The following is an 18787-nucleotide window of genomic DNA, read 5'->3' as shown; positions in this document are numbered from 1 at the left end:
CACCTCTGCCGCCACTGCCGGCAGCTCAAGCTTCAGCCGGCCCTGGTTACCCGAGCCTCGGGCGGCCCTGGGCATCTGGGCAGCCACCATCTGAGGCTTGCCTGCACCTAAGGTCGGCCCTGGGTGGCTAGGGGGCTGAAGAGACTGGGGGACTCCAAAGGCAGGCGCGTGGAGTGGCTGGGCATCTGCTGCCCCAGTGGGGATGAGGGCACTGGGCACCACCATCTTTGAGGGCTTGACAGTCAATTAGCATATTCCCTCCTAATTGGCAGGGATACCACCATCTTTTGCGATGGTGTGAGGGTCAATTAGCATATTCTCTCTTTATTAGATAGGATATATTAAAGGCTAAGTTGACTCGTATATGGGCAATACATATAAATAAAGCTCTCACTGGTGTGAATCACATGCATGTGTTTCGATCAGTCATTGTCGATCGTAAATTTGGTTGACACCAGTTATAAAGGGCAAACAGCGATATTAAAGTATTTCTTCTAATTAATGTCCTTTCAATGTGCACAAATCCATGCACTGGGGCACTACTAAAATTATAACGCAGCTGAAAAATTGCTATTAGTTAGTGATGTCAGAGGTGCTGTAATGCAATGTGTTACTCCTGCTTGTGGTAATACTAGTGTAAACAAATCTACTGTGCTGCCAGTTGTATAAAAGTCTAACACATATAATTACATAGTACATAATATTTTATAATGATAATAAACGACAATATTGCTGGTTTATGTATTTACTATAGTATACTTTTAATCTTTTATTTAGAGTGTACTCTTTTTTTTCACTTATCAAAAAAGTTTGCTGGCCCTAGCCAGTCTGGCTCAGTTGCTTGAGCACTGGCCTGGGTTTGGGTACAATCACCAGTGGGAGCTGTGCATGAGGTAGCCAGTCAATGATTCTCTCTCAGCATTGATGTTTCTATCTCTCTCTCTCTCTCTTCCTTCTGCTCTGGAATCAATAAAAATATATTTTTTAAAAAGTTTACTGTAAAACACTATGCCATGTCACAATGGAAACAGCCTCATATAACTCCTGACCACCTCATCTTGCCACCTCATCTTAATTGCATCATCTTCTCTTGTGCTTGATTGAATCTCTTCTTGTTTTGTACAGTACATGCTGTACAGGCTTGTAGCCTAGGAGCAACAGGTTGCACCATATAACGTAGGTATGTACGTAGGAGGCTATACCATCTAAGTTTGTGCAAGTGTACTCTATAATGTTCACACAATGACAAAACCGCCTAACAATTCTCAGTATGGATCCCTGTCATTAGGCAGTACTGGTAGCTTATAGCCAACCTTGGCACCTAATTAGTCCTCAACAAATATTTGATGAGTGAGTAAAATTTTTATCTAATTTTTAAAGCTTAATTTTTAAAAAATAACCCATATAAATTACATTAGCAGCCAGCATGATAATGATATGGGTGGTGCAACATAAGAACTTGTGACATACAGTGGCTATTTAGCAAAGAACAGCAGTCCTAAGTACTTAGCCCAGTTCAACAGTTACGAAGGACCTGTTATTTGCAATGTACAGTGCTAGAACCTATGGGAAATTCAAGTGTAATTAAGCCCTGGCTCATATCTTGATTAAGACATGGCTCATATCTTAAGCAATTTACAGCCAAAGTTAACTTTATGCATGACAAATAAATGACATGCCATATTACAGTCTGTGTCATGGAGGGGAATTAAAGAATATACAAGATAGAAAAGTTTTAAAGTTTTAAACTAGCAATTTATTAAGTGTACTTTAAATAATTAAATTTTAACACTTGGAAGAGTAAGCTTAAAGAAAAAAGCCACATATAAAACTTTTAAAAAGAAAAACCCCACAACCATCTCAAAATATGTAGAAAATGTAATTGTCAAATTCCAATTCCCATTCGTAATAAAATATCTTTGCAAAAAAAAAGATTCTGTAACATAAATAAAGCTAGTCATCAAAAATCTGTATCAAACTCACCCTTAATGGTGAAACTTCAAACTTATACCATACCCTTTCATATAAAAAATATGAGGAATGCCCACTAAAATTGATTTTTTGTTTCCTTTCAACATTGTACTAGAGATCCTATTACACAAATGACAAGAACATGAATAGATATAAAGATTAGGAAAGAGAACACAAAATTGTCATGTATAAATGATATAACTAGAAAATCCGAAAGTCAAATTATTCAAACCAATGAAAAGTTCAGCAAGACTGCCGAAGATCAGTAATTAAAATCAACTGAGTCACGATTCATAATTGTCCCAAAATAGAAAAACACAAATATCCACTAACTGATGAATGGATAAATTGTAGTATATTTATAATGAATCAAAATATTCAAGTGAGCTGAAGCCGGTTTGGCTCAGCAGTAGAGGGTAGGTCTGTGGACTAAAAGGTCCCAGGTTCAATTCCGGTCAAGGGCATGTACATTGGTTGCAGGCACATCCCTGGTAGGGGGTGTGCAAGAGGCAGCTGGTCAATGTTTCTCTCTCATCGACGTTTCTAGCACTCTCTCTCTCTCCCTTCCTCTCTGTAAAAAAGTCAATAAAATATATTTTTTTAAAAATTGAAGTGAAAGAAGCCCAATGCAAAAGACTACTCACTGCATAATTCCATATTTATGAAATTCCAGAAAAGGCAAAACCAAAGTGACAAAAAGCAAGTTTGTGGTTGCCATGGCCAAGGGTTGGTGAAGGAAGATCGAAAAGACATGAGGAAACCTTTTAACCTAATGGAAATGTTTCATATCTTGAATGTTGTGGTGAATTTATGACTTTATACAGTTACCACAAATTCAATTAAATTGTACACATACTAGGGGTCAATTTTATTGCATGTAAATTATATTTCAATATGGGGAATGAGGGGGGGAAATCAACTGAAATCCTACATATATCAGGCGATAAAAATCTAACACCAAAAGCTGGAGAAAGTACAGAAAGAGAATTGAAACTATTTATAGTTTCATAAACAGGAGTTAGTACAATTGCTTTGGACAATAACTTGGCAGCATCTAATAAAATTAAAGATACATCTCTATGACCAGCAATTCCATTCCTAGGACTATAGCCTTAGGTATCCTTTTGTGCACATACATATAAAGATATAACTCCAATAAAAGTTTCTGTAGAATTGTCAATAAAATATTGGAAATAACCTAAATATCCATCAAGTGAATAAAGTATTATAGGTTCATATGTTAAAATGAAATCGCCTAGCATTGTTTATTTTGAGCTAAATCTCAGAAATAATGCTGAAAAAACAAAATAAAAAACACAAACCAGGTTATCTGCAAAATACAGAGTATATGTACCTAAGACTTTAAAAATATAAGATGATATAAAATGGTATTACAGATTCTCTTTGCTTTTATATGCTTAGATTATTATTATTATTATTAATTCTCCACTGAGGATATTTTTCCCATTGCTTTTTCAGAGAGAGTGGGAGGAAGAGAGAAGAAACATCTATGTGAGAGACACATCAACTACCTCCCACACATATCCTGACTGGGGGCAGGGAGTGAATACACAACCCAGGTACTTGCCCTTGACCAAGAATCAAACCCGAGGCTGGTGCTCTAGCCACTGAGCCACGCTGGCCAGTGCTATGATTACTTCTTAATTAAAGAACAACAAAAAATCAACAAGAAAGAAAATCACTCGTGAACAAGAGTTTCTTCACGGAAGTATGTAACATTACCTGGCCTAATTTAAGACAAATTGCAGAAACTTAACTTCCCTATATACTGCAATAAAACTAGTTCACCTTAAATTGTGCTGATCTCCCACAGGTGCTGTACAATTATCATTTCATTAATCTTTCTAAAACCTCAAGTTTTCACCCCAGTTTATAATTGAAGACACTAAAGCACACGCTGGCCTACAATTATTCTTCAACAGCAGGTATAGAAAGACACGGCATTCAAAAGCATTCTCAGTCTTGCACTGTACTAATTTCTAGTTCAAATAAATCTTACATGATAAAGTAAAATTGCTTAATTATATTTTAAGCAAAATGAAGGACAAATTCTGTCCTGGTACTTCAATTAGTTAAGAATTAGGTCAACTTCGTCATTTCCCTAAGGAGCTTCAGCAATGTGCTTCAGTTATAAACTTAACTCAGACAAAATGCAAGGATTTTCATCTCATTTTTATTCTGATCCCATACTAACAAAGCAATTTACATAGCCAGGCCTTCTTTTTAGGATGAATGAAAAAAATATTTTTTTTCAAAGCTCTCAGATATTATTTTGCATTATTATAGCAAATGAACACTGCTTTAAGAACCAAAGTACTAAAAAAGAAAAATATCTGTTAGGGTTAAAATTATATTACATTAAAAAAAGAAAAAAAATTTATGTCATAAACACTTCCGGTATAAAAATGAGACAGAAATACAGAAAAGAACCAACATAATTTATTCAAATCAGAGTAATATGAGCTACTGAACCTTCAGAAGTAGGTTGTTATTTAGAAATGCACATTGTAAAACATATTTGGTAAAGGTTCAGAGTGGGCCGGGGTCCTGCACCTATGACATGAGGTCATAATGTAACAAAAAAGATTTTATTCCAGGCACCTGTGTGCAGGTGGGCCGAGTCCAACAAAATGGGAGTCAGCAAAGAGAGCTGGGAGAGAAAGGTTTTTTAATTTTTGCTGGCTCTAAGAGTCCAATTGTCCTTGGTTCCTTCCAGCGTCAGTCAGATGGCTAGTGGTTTTCTGGGCTATGAGGTGCTCGCTCAAGGCTGCAAGCTTTCTGCAAGATATCTGCTAAGCACAGTAAGTTTTTCTCTGTCCCATTTTATTCTCTTTAACCCTTTCATGTGGTAATATGGATAAATATGGGGATGCACAGGCCAGCTGCTCATGATGTGCTGTTTGGTCTGTGTACTGTTTTCCAAAATACAGAATTAGTTGCCAACATTTTTAAAAATCAGGTGATTCAAATTTTTTTAAATGGATTTCTGATTAATGGTCTACTTTTCTGGACTCCTTTCTCATCATTTTGTCCCAAGTTGGAAACAAAGCATATCAAGTTCTTTTCTATATCACAGGGTTTTGAACCTTGGTCTTTATTTCCAGCTATGACTAGGGATACACTATTTTATAAAACAACCAGTCTAAACCAGTTCCCCATATAAAGGATTTTGAGTTCTGGATTTTAGAAACTAGATTAATATGGTTAACAAAGCACTTAATCTTCCTATAAGAAAAAGAATAGAAAAATAATATTGATAGCAGACAAGAAATGTCAAAATTTTAGAGAATGGCAAACAGCTGGACAAGTGGTATTTTAACTTTTCCATCTCAATTACTCCATCATAAATGTGGGTTATCTGATAGGATTATTGTGGGGATTAAATGAGACAATATATAAAGCATTTAAATCATTGTTTGGTACATAGTAAATGAGAAGTGCATAATCAATTACAGCTGTCATTTCCTTTACCAGCTGATATAACTGGGAAAGATAAGCTGAAATAAAAATCTAAGGTTGAAGCAAATAAAAAGCAATCTATAATTGAAAAGGCCAATTACAAAAAGACTTACATTACTGGACAACAAAATTAAATCCCTTTCCATTCCAATAAGAATTTTAAAATAAACAAAAACCTTGGTTATCATTTAAAATCTACGTTAAAAATTCCAAAATGCTCTTCTAACTATAATCTTAGATCCACAAAAGTTATGTGAGAAATTGCTCCGATTTATTATTCTTAAACTATAAAGACAGCAAACATTTGTTGGCATTTTTTTATTCATTTAAATCAGTATTTGACTTTTCAAACAAGATTGCTACAATCTCAACTATGGTGACAAAAGTCCACATGGGAAATGCTGTGTCTGACAGCAAAGGAAAGCAGTTTTTCAAGTGATTATCATTACATGAATAATAGAGTTATTATATTATTCTGTACTTGGAATAGGGAGAGATTTAAAAATGAGAAAATCTAAAATTACAATGTCCACAAAACACATTTCTCATTAACGAACGTCCTTCACTGTTAAAAAAAAAATAAAAAAAAAATCCTACAATATACAAGCAGCAATACAGGCACAAAAAGAAATTAAAATTTAAAGTCACTGTGTCACAATCTATTGTGAGAAATCTATAAAATCTGAACCACATATTGACATTTTATATAATCAGCACAGGTATAGGTTTAGAAAATAGGTCAGAAATAAAAAATCAGAGTATAAATGCTTTTAGTGCTAGATAACTCACTTTTATATGATTAGGAATAAAGCAGATTAATTGAATATGTACTTTAACATCATATACATATAGATATATATGACATATATATCATATTGGTGAGATTTAAAGGCAATGGGTAGTCAAAAGAAAAGTCTAGACCAGCACTTACAGGCAGGTTTATAAACAAAGATATTACATATGCTACTTATTGTTAATTGTAGCATTTACCAGGAATAGATAAATTGGTCAAGATAGGTTTCTTCTGCCACTGGCTAAATCATGACTTCATATTGTTCCTAATAAGAATGTCAATTGTCTTCCTGAAAATTTTAGGTATGATAGGAATAATAATTTCTATAATTCATTATAACTTTAAGTGTAAAGATTAGAGGGGGAAAAGCAAACCTTTCTAGACTCAATTTTGTTTAAATCTTGGATCTTAGTGTTACTCAACAAAAGAATTACACATTCATATTCAAATATGAGTAATTCCACTTAAAATGCTATATTTTAAGAATTTTTAATAAGAAAATTCCTAGGATATTCTACTAAAAGCATAAAATAATTTAAATGTGGAAAGTTTTATCTTCTGACCAAGTTGAAAAATTATGTACTTTTCTGGCTTTCATTATATGATGTATTGGGCTTATGCAAAATGACTAATAGAAAAGTAAAACCAGTTCTTGAGATCAGGGATATTTGTCTCTAGAGTGAAAAGTGCTTTGAGCCTTGCTCAGTGGTTAGAGCGTCACACTGCAGGTTCCATTCCTGGTCAAGGGCAAGCATATGGGTTGCAGATTGGATCCCCAGCCCCAGCCTGGTGTGTGTAGGAGCAACCAATCCATGTCTCTCTCACAGCCTTGTTTCTCCTTTTCTGTTTCTGTTTCTCTCTCCCCCCTCCCTCTCTCGCTACTTCTACTCTCTCTAAAAATCAATGGGAAAAAAATAAATCCTAGTGTGAGGATTAACACATAAAATAAAATTAAAAGTGCTTTGAACCCTATGCCTAAGCACCAAATGCATCAACAATAAATAATAGTCATGTGATCTTGTTCCCTCATTCCACCACTCTTCTGGCTCTTGGATCCCAGAGTATTGTTTTCTTGTGAAAGCAGATACAGACATTTAAGTAGGTTGTGATTAGTTTGGTTTACATAATTGGTTAGTCTATCTCATCTACCCTAAGTTCTTCTCAAATGTTGGGGCCGCTTAGTAACTTAAAAATTCCTGGTTTAGTGTCTGGCCATGCAATAGGTGCCTCTGAATATAGGATCAGTTTAGTTCTCAGAAAGAAAAGCTTCCATGTGGAAGGACCATGAAAAGGCATCTAGCCCAATACATCATTTTACATTATATTTGTAAATATAATGAAAGCCAGAAAAGTTAAGTAAAATTATTTGTGTACTATCATAGAACTAATAAGACCTAAATATCATCTGACTCCATACGCATCTTAGGGAAGAGGAAGCATGAAGCTATTAGGTCAACCACCTGTCTGACAGTTCAGGCAAAGCAAGTCTGGTAATAGGTAAAGTGACGTGATGTCACAACTGGATAATACTTATATCCAACAACAACAACAACAACATAGCCTGAGTTTCTACAGAATTCTGCTATCATAATGGGTTTACCTTAATGAAACCACACACATAAATGCTGTGTGTCAGATTTTTATCTACTGTTTGTCGAATTACAAAGCATAGTAATAAAAAAAATTATCATATGCACAGAAGCAAAAAAATAAAAATAAAAATAATTCGGGCACAACAGCTTATATAAGCATGTCAAAATAAATGAAAAAGATATTAAGTACAAAATGAAACCTAAGTAAAGGTAGGAGTAATAAAGCCACAAAGCAAAACCACAAAGTTGGTGATGAGTTGTTGCTCTAAAGGAGACAGTTTTGGAGCTTTGAAGAGGAAGACCAAAAGATGCCTTCTATCTCTCTCTCCAGGCAATCCTGTCTGACCTTAACATGTTAAGCGCCCAGTCAGTCACCTGACTGATACTATACTTTCCATTCAGAAGACAAAACAGGCTGGGAGTTTAATGTGTTAAACTAGTGTTGATAATGCAGCTGGTTTCCATGATCTATTTATTAATTAAGTCCATTTTTAATGTTTAAGGCATATTCTAATTATTATATTCATATTAGAATAATAAATCTTTAAAAAGCTATCAAGATAGCAAAATTCAAAGTCCTATTGATTTCCAGTTAAATATTTATCTTTACTTCTTCCTGAAAGCTGGGCAGAGTAATAGTAAAAAGAACAAACAAAACAAACTTTAATACAGAGAATAAAAATGAATGGCAGCAGATAAACTATGTCAATAAAAATTTGCAAGTTGAAAGCACAAGGAAAAATATCTGAAGCTTCTAGAGGAAAAAAATAAAACAAAACTGGCCATGTACAAAGAGCCAGGAATCAGAATGGAATCAGACCAGAAGATAAAATGCTGGAGGGAAAATTACTGCTCACCTAGAATTTTATACCCAGATGATTAATTAAATGTGAGAATCAAGATTCTCAGACATGCATGGTATCAAAAAAATTGATCTCAGATTCATAAAACTACCAATCCAACATGGGATGGAGGCAAAGTTAATTCAAATCCAGGGCAGCAATTACCCTCAGGACATCTGCATAGCAACGTGGCTGGAGTGTAACCAGTCTAGATGATAAGACTGAAGAATAGTAAGTGGACTACCACCAAGAAATCAGGAAACATCATCAAGCTATCTGGTAAGTCTGTACATACAGAAAAGCAATTATACTACTGTCAGAGAGTCCGAAGATGAATGAGCAATAAGTACATAGAAAAATAAACAACCCCCCTCTCAGTCTAAGGAGCAATTATCAAATAATAAAAAGGTTTTGTATGAGAAAGATAGTATAAAGTCATTCTATACTACTCAGATGTAAATAATGTTTGTCAATTATAAAAGCAAAGAATATAAATTCAACCAGAAATTACTATAACTATAGTAGGAAAATAGAATATGTGCAATATGTAAAAATATACAGAAAAGGCGAAATATCCACTTTTTTATTATTAGGAAGCTAGTAGGCAATACATATTGCAAAAAAAAAAAAAAAAAAAAAGTGAAACCATGCAACTGCAGTATATGCAAGTATTTAGAGTTCTCCAAATGTGGCCCAGGGGACACCCTTTCAGGTGACCCACCTGTTAGAACTATTCTTATAATAAAACTAAGACAATGTTTTCTTCATTATTCTCAGACTAGTATACAGCGGAGTTTCCCAAAAAACTATGTGGATGATACTACAACAGGCCAGCTGCTATGAGAATCCAGCTACCTTCTATTAAGTTAAGAATGCTGCAAAAATAGAAAACAATGTTTCTCTTAGCTTCTGAATGCTAAAGCAGCGATATTTTAACCTTTTTCATCTCATGGCACACATAAACTAATTACTAAAATTCTGTGCACACTAAAAAATGTATTATATTTTTTGCCAATCTGACAAAAATAATTTTGAGTCATTCAGACCACATGGCTATTGTATTGGCTGTCATTTTATTATATATATATATATATATATATATATATATATATATATATAGATGTGTGTGTGTATGTGTGTATAATTGATTTTTTACAGAGAGAGAGAGAGAATAGAGAGCTAGAAACACAGATGAGAGAGAAGCACCAATCAGCTGCCTCCTGTACACCTCCCAGTGAAGATGTGCCCGCAACCATGGCACATGCCCCTGACCAGAATCGAAACCAGGACCCTTCAGTCCACAGCCAAAGCAGTTAGGGTTGGCTGTCATTTTTTTTGACAATCTAAGGGAAAAGGAGTTAGTGCCCCTGACTAAATAGTCAGGTATTGTATGTTTAAAAAATTCTCATGACATACCGGTTGAAAATTCCTGTGCTAAAGGGTTTTTATGTTGTAGGAATGCATCCTTTCCAGTTGGTGGGGGCCTATGTGTGAAATAGCAACAATATCCTATATAATAAAAGGCTAACATGCAAATCAACTGAACGACAGATTTCACAATATTTTTCTGAACTGTACCCCTCCCTCTTCTGCTTGAGGGGACTGGGGCAAAAGGAAAAAAAATATTCCTTTGATTCTTCCCCTAACCATTTAAAAATGTAAAAATCATTCTTAGCTCATGTGCCATATAAAAATAGGTAGCCGACTATATTTGGGCCCATGGGCCATAATTTATCAGCACTGCTCTTCATTGCAAAGGAAACTGAAACAGTTATCCATGTCAGGCTTTCAATGTCTTTGCCTAAAATGCTTGTATGAATTAGTTAATATTTAACAATCAGATTTCAAATAAAAACCCCGATTTCAGTGCTTAAAAATTAGAGGGTTGAGCAACACTGAATCCATATTGAAAACAAAGAATGTTCTAACTTGTTTAATATGCAAAATGCCCAGCTTTACTAATTTTTTTGGGCCCAGGACACATGCAGTTTGCCTTTTTCCTTAATATGACTAGCAGTACACTAGTTGAAACTGAAGGGCATGGGAAAATTTTTTCTGCCATTAAAATGAAAGAAAAAAATAATTTTTTTTTCCCCCCTAAAAATCTGATGGAGTATATAAGAACAGAAATACTAGAAAGGTTAGCTAACAAAATATTATGAAATACAGATCTTAAATTAACTAGCTCTTAAAATCATTTTTCCCAGCATACAGTTGGGTCTTCTTTTGGATGTCACCTTTTTGGCTCTTATATTAAACTAGAGGCCCGGTGCATGAAATTCATGCACGGGGGGAGGGGGGAGGGCGTTCCTCAGCTCTGCCTGCACCCTCTCCAATCCAGGATCGGGCCTAAACCAGCAGTCGAACATCACTTTCACAATCCAGGACCACTGGCTCCTAACCCCTCACCTGCCTGCCTACTGCCTGATCACCCCTAACCACTCTCCCCTGCCAGCCTGATCACCCCTAACCAGCTCTGCCTCAGCCCCGCCACTGTGGCTTTGTCCGGAAGGAGGACTGGATGACTGAAAGATGTTTGTCAACCCAGTCTAATTAGCATATTACCCTTTTATTACTATAATTTTAAACATTATAATCATATTTAAAAAAATAAATTCAATTTTTTTTAAAAAATTTTTTTAAAGTATATTTTATTGTTTTTTTTACAGAGAGGAAGAGAGAGGGATAGAGAGTTAGAAACATCGATGAGAGAGAATCATCGATCAGCTGCCTCTTGCACATCCCCTACTGGGGATGTGCCCGCAATCAAGGTACATGCCCTTGACGGGAATCGAACCCGGGACCTTTCAGTCCGCAGGCTGACGCTCTATCCATTGAGCCAAACCGGTTTTGGCAATAAATTCAAATTTAAACTTTATTTTTAACTCATTCTGCAAAACATAGACTTAAATTTTAAAAAATAATTTTGGCATTAAAAGTTAAACATTCAAATATACAAAAATCCATCAAAACTATGCCAAGAAAAGCTTATGCAAATATTCAAAACCTCAACGTATTTAATACTTAGTATTAACTTCCCAAATAAATTCCCAAGACATTTAACTTCAAAATGTTAGCATTTTTACTTCAACATTTATTTTTCTTCTGATATATTTTCATTAGCTCTAAGTCATAAAATTACTGCTGGAAACTTATCAGCATTAAAATAAAAATAAAAATGAAAAATCAGAATATCCCTCTATCATAAAGCATAATTTCCTCATTTCTGTAACTCAAGACTGAAATTCTTCTGCTTAATATTCTTGATTTCCTCCCAAATGGTAGAATTATAGAAATACTTCCTAAAAGTAATTTTTACCTCTAATCAATTTAAGAGCACAAATCTTCAGTTGTTTAAAATGATTTTATTTATTCAATTATTGATAACACTTAGAAAGTACAATTTTATTGTAGGTTTCCTAAAAGCAATTAAGAATATTATAAGTACTGATTAAAGAGGATAACCACAATTACATATTTTTTCAATGATTTTCTTAGGGTCATTATCTCGAATATAATTTCAAATTTTCAACTTTCAGCAATCTACCCTGTAAATGATTCTCATTGTTAAGCTTTGTACAAAGAAAAGAGAGCCAAGAAAATAACTCTTTACTCATAATATAAGCTTCTTGAAAATATAGCTCCAGTATTACTATTTTCTACATCATATAAACAAAAAACCTCATTCAGAAATTCAAAATTGTCAAATCCTTTATTTAACAGCAGTTGTGGCCGGAAGATCTTCGAGGGCAAAGTCCTTAACTTCTTCAGTCTGAGCACTAATAAAAAAAATGCCAAAAAGTTTAGAAGAATAAATTCATCAAAGTATCTGAGGAGAAATTTTTTCTGGATCATTCTCTACTGATAACAAAGATAGACAAAGCAGTCCAAGTACCATTAGTTATAACGTGAATTCAGAAAGCATTTCCTGTTGAAAAAAACAACATGCCTTTTAAATAGACACTTCAGTCATTTAGGTTACGATTCGATAGCACTAAAAGAAAATGTCCCACAATTACTACTTATAACATTTTCAATGTACATTAAAAGCAAGTCAAACTTCAGTGATACATAATGAAAACCTCTTAAGTTAAATTCTAAATCAATTTTAAAAAGCTTGTAACCGTGTTGTCCTGGAGATATTTCTGTTCAAAAATATTTCTACTCACTTAAACCTCTCTCTTACATGAGAGAGTTGAATTCTACAATGTCTTAAAAGTTTATGATTTTGGCCCTGACCAGTTTGGCTCAGTGGATAGAGCATCAGCCTGTGGACTGATTCCAGTAGAGGGCATATGCCTTGGTGGCAGGCACATCCCCAGTGGGGGGTGTGCAGGAGGCAGCTGATCAATGTTTCTAGCTCTCTATTCTTCTTCCCTTCCTCTCTGTAAAAAAATCAATAAAATATATTACCCCAAGCAGGTAACCTGTCCTCCAATGGTACAATAAGCAGCCTGGTCCGCTCTCTGCAGGAGCAGCATCCAATGGGTCGTGTGTACACAGCAGGTCTTGCCAAGTCACTTGGCATGCACCGAGCAAATGATTTATCTTCCAGTACTAAACCTTCACTTCAGATATCAATACCCTCATGGAGAACCAAAATGTAATGCCTGCAAAGCTTTTTCAGACTGATGTTTACAAACACTAGGTAATGATCTGCACTTGTCAAGGAGAACCAAGCTCTCAATCACCTCTGTGAAGATCAACACATTTCAGTCATGTCATCACATATTGTTCCTTCTTTCCTCCGCCCCCCCACAACCACAAAAACAAAAAACAAAAAAAAAAACTAAATTACCAAACCCTCTAGCCCAGTTTAATGCAAACAGGAAATGCCAGTAAGTGTCAAGAATAAGGGCCCAAAAAATAGCCATTTATGATGGGTAACTCAGACCTTACTCGGTTTTTTCTTTCACTTTTTCTCAAGCTTCCCTCCTGCCCCATCTTCTCCCCCACACAAGCACTTTACTTTTAAAAACATCTCCCTTTTGCCCTGGCCAGTTTGGCTCACTGGATTGAGCATCGGCCTATGGACGGAAGGTCCTGGGTTCAATTCTAGTCAAGGGAACATACCCAGATTGCAGGCTCCTCCCCAGCCTGGCCCTGCTCAGGGCTCTGCAAGGCAACCAATCGATGTGTTTCTCTCACATCAATATTTCTCTCTTTCCCTCTCTCTTCCCAATCTCTCTTTAAAAATCAATGGAAAAATAGCCTCTGGTGAGGTTTAAAAAAAAATCTCCCTTTTAAGAACATCTACAACTCCAATGTATGAGGAGAGGCATTATGACCTATCAGCAAAATGCTGTATGGGCTATCTTTGAAGCAAACATTAGCCTTTTCCAGGTTGGACACTGGGAAAGGTGTTTCATAATTAGCATTACAACAAAATGAGTTGTTGACAATTATTGTTCTACAGCGGGAGTGGGGATGTCCGGCCCACGGGATGTATAAGGCCTGTGAAATCATTTGGTCTGGCCTTGCCAAGGCATTAGGGGTGAGCTAATTAAATGCTTGACCACATATAGCCGGCTAGTTTTTAAGTTGATAATTTTGTATGGTCCGTGACTGATATTATAAATACCCAAATGGCCCTTTTCAGAAAAAAATGTCCCCTGCCCGTTCTACAGTGACATAACCCCAAATGAATATTTGATGCATTACATAATAACTTTATTCATCTCCTTTCTCTTTGACCTATTGCTACTTAATATGAGGAAGGAACATAACTTGCAAAATACAGGAAGGGTAACAGTCTGGTTAGGGTGAGGAGGTAGTTATTTTTTACAATGAAAACAATTTAATTCCTGCCAAATATAATTATATAGTCCTAGCATCTTCATAGAATATTTAAACTGGAAGAGTCCTTACAAACTATTTGGCCTTACCCTGTTATCTACCTAAAATCTTAAACCCAAGTCCAAACAGTTAAGTAAGGACAAAGCTGAGATATCTGACTCAGCACATCAAGTATTTTCTTTGACATTTACACATCTACAACAAACGGTTTTGCAAAGTTCAAAGCTACGGACACAAACATACTTTCTGCCTGTAACAGCAAAAAAGTACTACCTATGTTTTGTATAAAAGGTGAACATAAAGCATGCATTTAATTTCAAATTCACCTTTTATACAAAACATAGGTAGTACTTTTTTGCTGTTTCTACTCATCTAAGAGTTTTGTGCTAATTGGGAAGGCGGAGGAAGGTGAAAATAGTTAAGGGGAAATGTAGGAAAAGAATTAAAAAATAGCAAAGCTGGTTGAGATTTTTAAAAAAATCAACAGACATGGCTACTGGAATTAACAGTTACTGAAAAGACAAGATTGAAAAACGGGGCAATAAAACTGCTTCCAGTGGGTTCTCACCCTAAAGTGAGAAAAGAACTAGTAAAAAAAAAAAATACAGCAAAAGATAAGAGCAGTGTGAAAGTACTGGAATGCGTATTACATAAACCAGCTGACTGGAGCGATAGAATTCTTGAAGCATAAGATAGTAGAATCTGTATTTTCAAATCAGAATCCGGGATGATATGAGAGCAAGTGCCGCTTAAGAGTACATTTTGAGATCACTGTTTTTTAGGATATTGTGTTCTAGGAGGGTTAAAGGTATTACCAATTCTTGCTCAGGAGTTCTGGTCCATAACTAGCTTTATTTGATCCTCTCAACCAACCAGGAAAGACCCCGAAGGGTGATTCTGTGTAGAATCCGGGCAGTCAAACTAGTTGTCTACTGTACAGTCACCCCAAGGAGCCAGAGGACATTATGTAATCACTGCCCAAGCTCAAAGATGAAGAGACAGTTCTTTCATAAATGTCTGTTATAAGCTTTTCATTTATCATTGAGTGACTAGCTGATTATAAGGATTCTGCTTTTCATGTAGAGCAGTATTTTGCCACTCGCTGAAGAAGTCTTTGAGCTTATAGCTAGAAAAAGAATTCCTCATTTTGTATCTGTCCATTCATCCATAACTGCTATGTGGTCACAAAGGAAGACTCTAGCCCTCACAGCTTAGTTCCAATATTTTTCTTTGGATATGGGGATCTGAGGAAATAGAAATGGAAAACAAAGCACAGAGCTATGAATAGTTACTTTTTTATAGCTGCTTTAACCAAAAAATGTGACTATGGTGAAATAGTGAGAAATTCCGAGGATCTAAAAACAGGACCAACATTTCAGAAATGGCAGGAAATGTCAAAAGCTGGATTTAAAACTGCCCAGCAAATTAATTCTGATTTCTGTGCAGTTTCAAATCTTCACTTCAGGGGAACAGAGCAAAGCTGTCTGAAGTGACATCATCTGATGCTCCCCTCCCCCCTTTTTTAATGGAAGGAATATTTGTTTATATAACTTAAAAAGACATATAATAGAATTAAAATCTATCTATATATGTATTTGAGGCTGCTGTGACTGGGCACTTGACTATCAATCTATTTCAGGTACACTGAATGTTACATAAATGCAGAGCTAAGATAATAATTTGCTACTGGAATTATGGTCTGTGCATTCCAAACATTTTCTTGTAAGACCAAGCCTGTTTGCAATGGATTCAAAAAAACAATACCAATATCCAAACTTAATCCTTAAGGGAATAAGTTCACTGTTCCTATTTCAAGTCAAGGCAGACATTTAAAATCAACCCTGACCTTTGTGTTTTTAACTAGAACATTTCCAAAAATAAGTTACAGGCTAACATTTCTGCATCCAGATTAACATTAAATTCTCAAACATTTTACAGTACGTTAGTGGCCTATTTTTCAGTAGACTTTATAAAAAAAAATAATGCTTATTATGCATACCTGCACACACATTGTGTGTTTTTTTTAAGTTAAAACTGAGTTTATCCCAGTGATAAAAGTCTTTGAAAACGCCAACGAAAATTAGCACAATTATGACTTCATTCCTGGTTTTACTTGGAACTAAAAGAGGGGTTTTGCAAAATAAAGGAACATTTTCGCACGGGAGGTTGGGCAAGTTTGCGACATTTAGTTTCCCTTCGCCTAAAGGGTCCTATAAAAGCCAACTGTCGGTTTTACAGGAACATCCACATAGTAATTACTGATCTTTAGGCTGCAATGTTTTAGTTATAAAATCCACAGCCAGAGCCTACCCCGAGCACCTTCCCTTTGGCTTCTCCTCCTCCCTCCCCGCCCTCGCTCCCCCGCAGCCCCGTCCCGGAGTTCCCCCGCCGGGGCCGCGGGGAGCGGGGGCCGCGGGGAGCGGGGGCCGCGGGGAGCGGGGGCCGCGGGGAGCGGGGGCCGCGGGGAGCGGGGGCCGCGGGGAGCGGGGGCCGCGGGGAGCGGGGGCCGCGGGGAGCGGGGGCCGCGGGGAGCGGGGGCCGCGGGGAGCGGGGGCCGCGGGGAGCGGGGGAAGGAGGGGAAGACGCTCTCAAACCCCGGGGCTCCCAGCGGAGGGACTCGGTCCAAGGGCTGCTCGGCCTCGCAGCGAAAGCAGGAAGCGGCGGCGGGGCTGCGGGCTGGCCGTGCGGTCAGCCATCTTAGGCTCATCCTTCCCCGCGGGAGGGGGTGCCAAACTCCGGGCTTGTTTTCGTGGCTCCGCGGGGCGCCGCGGCCTCCGGGCCCAGGAACCCCGCCCCGGGCCCCCGGCTCCGTCCTCCCACCCGCCCCTCCGCGGGCCCCCGAGGCCCAGCCCGCGGCAGGCCCGGCTGCCCGCACACACGCACTTTCTCACAAAGGAGCTGCGGCCAGGAGGGAGAGGGGCGCCGCTCGAGGAAAACGGGGAGCCCGGCTGGCCCGCGGCCCCGCGCCCCGGCAGCTCCCCGGCCCGCCCGCCCGCCCGGCCGGCCCTCCGCCCTCGGACCTTGCAGTCCACCGCGACGGCGTCGGGCGGGATGATGAGCGCCTCCTCGCTGCTCTTGGGCTCGTCCTTCTTGGCCTCCTTCTGGGCCAGAGCCGAGTTGAACGTCACCTTCACCATGGCGGGGCCGGGGTGCCCACGGAGGGCGGCGGGCTGGAGCGCGGCTGGCGGAGCGGAGCGGCACGGACGGGTCACTCCGCAGCGGCCAGGCAGCTACTGCGGCGGCGCTCCCGCGGCCCCGAGCTCCCGGGCGAGGGCGGAGTCGGCTCGCGCGGCCCCGGGGCGGGGCGGGCCCTAGGCGGGGTCTGAGCTGGAGGGGGCGGGGTCTGTGCTGGAGGGGCGTGGTTGGGCTGGGAGGGGCGGGGCTGGTTGGTAAGTGGGCGTGGCTGAGGGGGCCGACCCTGCACGGAGCCAGACCCTGCCGGCCCCCGCAGGCCCCACTCGTGATCGGCAATGAAGGGAGGGGCGCTCCTGGGTGCGGACCTGGATTTTCTAGTTCTCAATCCGCTTCTAACAGGTTTACCACACTCAGTGCTACAGTTGTGTAGAAAAATGGGGTGCACTCTCCTGGGTTCTCCTGCAAATGATTAACCTCTGGCTGGCAGCCCCAGGCCCACCCTTCCCTGCCTGCTGCCCCCGCTGCGAGTCTAAAGGCCGTGAAATGTTGGGGCGTGCATTTTCTCACTGCATTGTGGAACCAAATCCGTGGGGCGCAGGAATGTTTCATGGGCTCTATCTTTGGGATCTGAATTCTTTATCTTCCCCAGGCCTCACCCAAGGGCGTTACCTTGACTCAGACTTGCCTTGTCTTCTCCCTTCCCTGGGAAAGTTAATGCCTGCCCTGCCTAGTCCCAGAGCGATTCAGAGGAAGCCTTTTGGCAGGTTTGTATTTCATACTTCTCACATTCCGAAAACAAAATGTTCCACTCTGAAGCAGACTTGGACAAACCCCACATGCATACTGGCCTGATTTGTGATTCAAGGCAAGGTACTCCACGTTGATGATGGAGTCTCTAGTAGTTTTCTGAGGGAGGAGGACCGGGGGGGGGGGTTAAAGATAAAACAAAATTATATTTTGAAGAAGTTTTGCTTAGAACTAATTCGAGAGAGGATGCTGGCCAGCACTGTTATTGGATTAATGACCGTGTCAACAGATGGCCCTTCTCCCACCCACTCTGTTCTGCTCAACCAGAGATGTGGGTGTGCTCTAAAATGTTTCAGCTGTGTCAGCTCTGCCCTGGGTCAACCCGGAAGAAAGCAGGTCCTGCTCAAGGAGGCCTCGGCTTCTTAAACTCC

General features: G+C 38.8%; 1 protein-coding gene and 1 long non-coding RNA gene across 2 annotated transcripts in view; one reads left to right on the top strand and one right to left on the bottom strand.

Moving 5' to 3' along the window:
* The window catches only part of ITM2B (integral membrane protein 2B), a 28258-nt gene extending 10493 nt beyond the window's left edge, over window positions 1–17765 (bottom strand). Inside the window, exon 1 of the mRNA XM_084879490.1 lies at window positions 17495–17765. Within this exon, the coding sequence (XP_084735616.1) occupies window positions 17495–17611 (117 nt within the window). The 5' untranslated portion in view covers window positions 17612–17765. The remainder of the gene's footprint in view (window positions 1–17494) is intronic.
* The window catches only part of LOC311620254, a 387779-nt gene that overhangs the window by 315967 nt on the left and 53025 nt on the right, over window positions 1–18787 (top strand). The window lies entirely within an intron of this gene.

The sequence above is a fragment of the Pipistrellus hanaki genome (assembly GCF_964339955.1).
Source record: "Pipistrellus hanaki genome assembly, chromosome: 3".
NCBI classification, from domain to species: Eukaryota; Metazoa; Chordata; class Mammalia; order Chiroptera; family Vespertilionidae; genus Pipistrellus; species Pipistrellus hanaki.
Note: the sequence above shows the minus strand (reverse complement) of the source record. Positions and strands in the feature narration are given on the sequence as shown.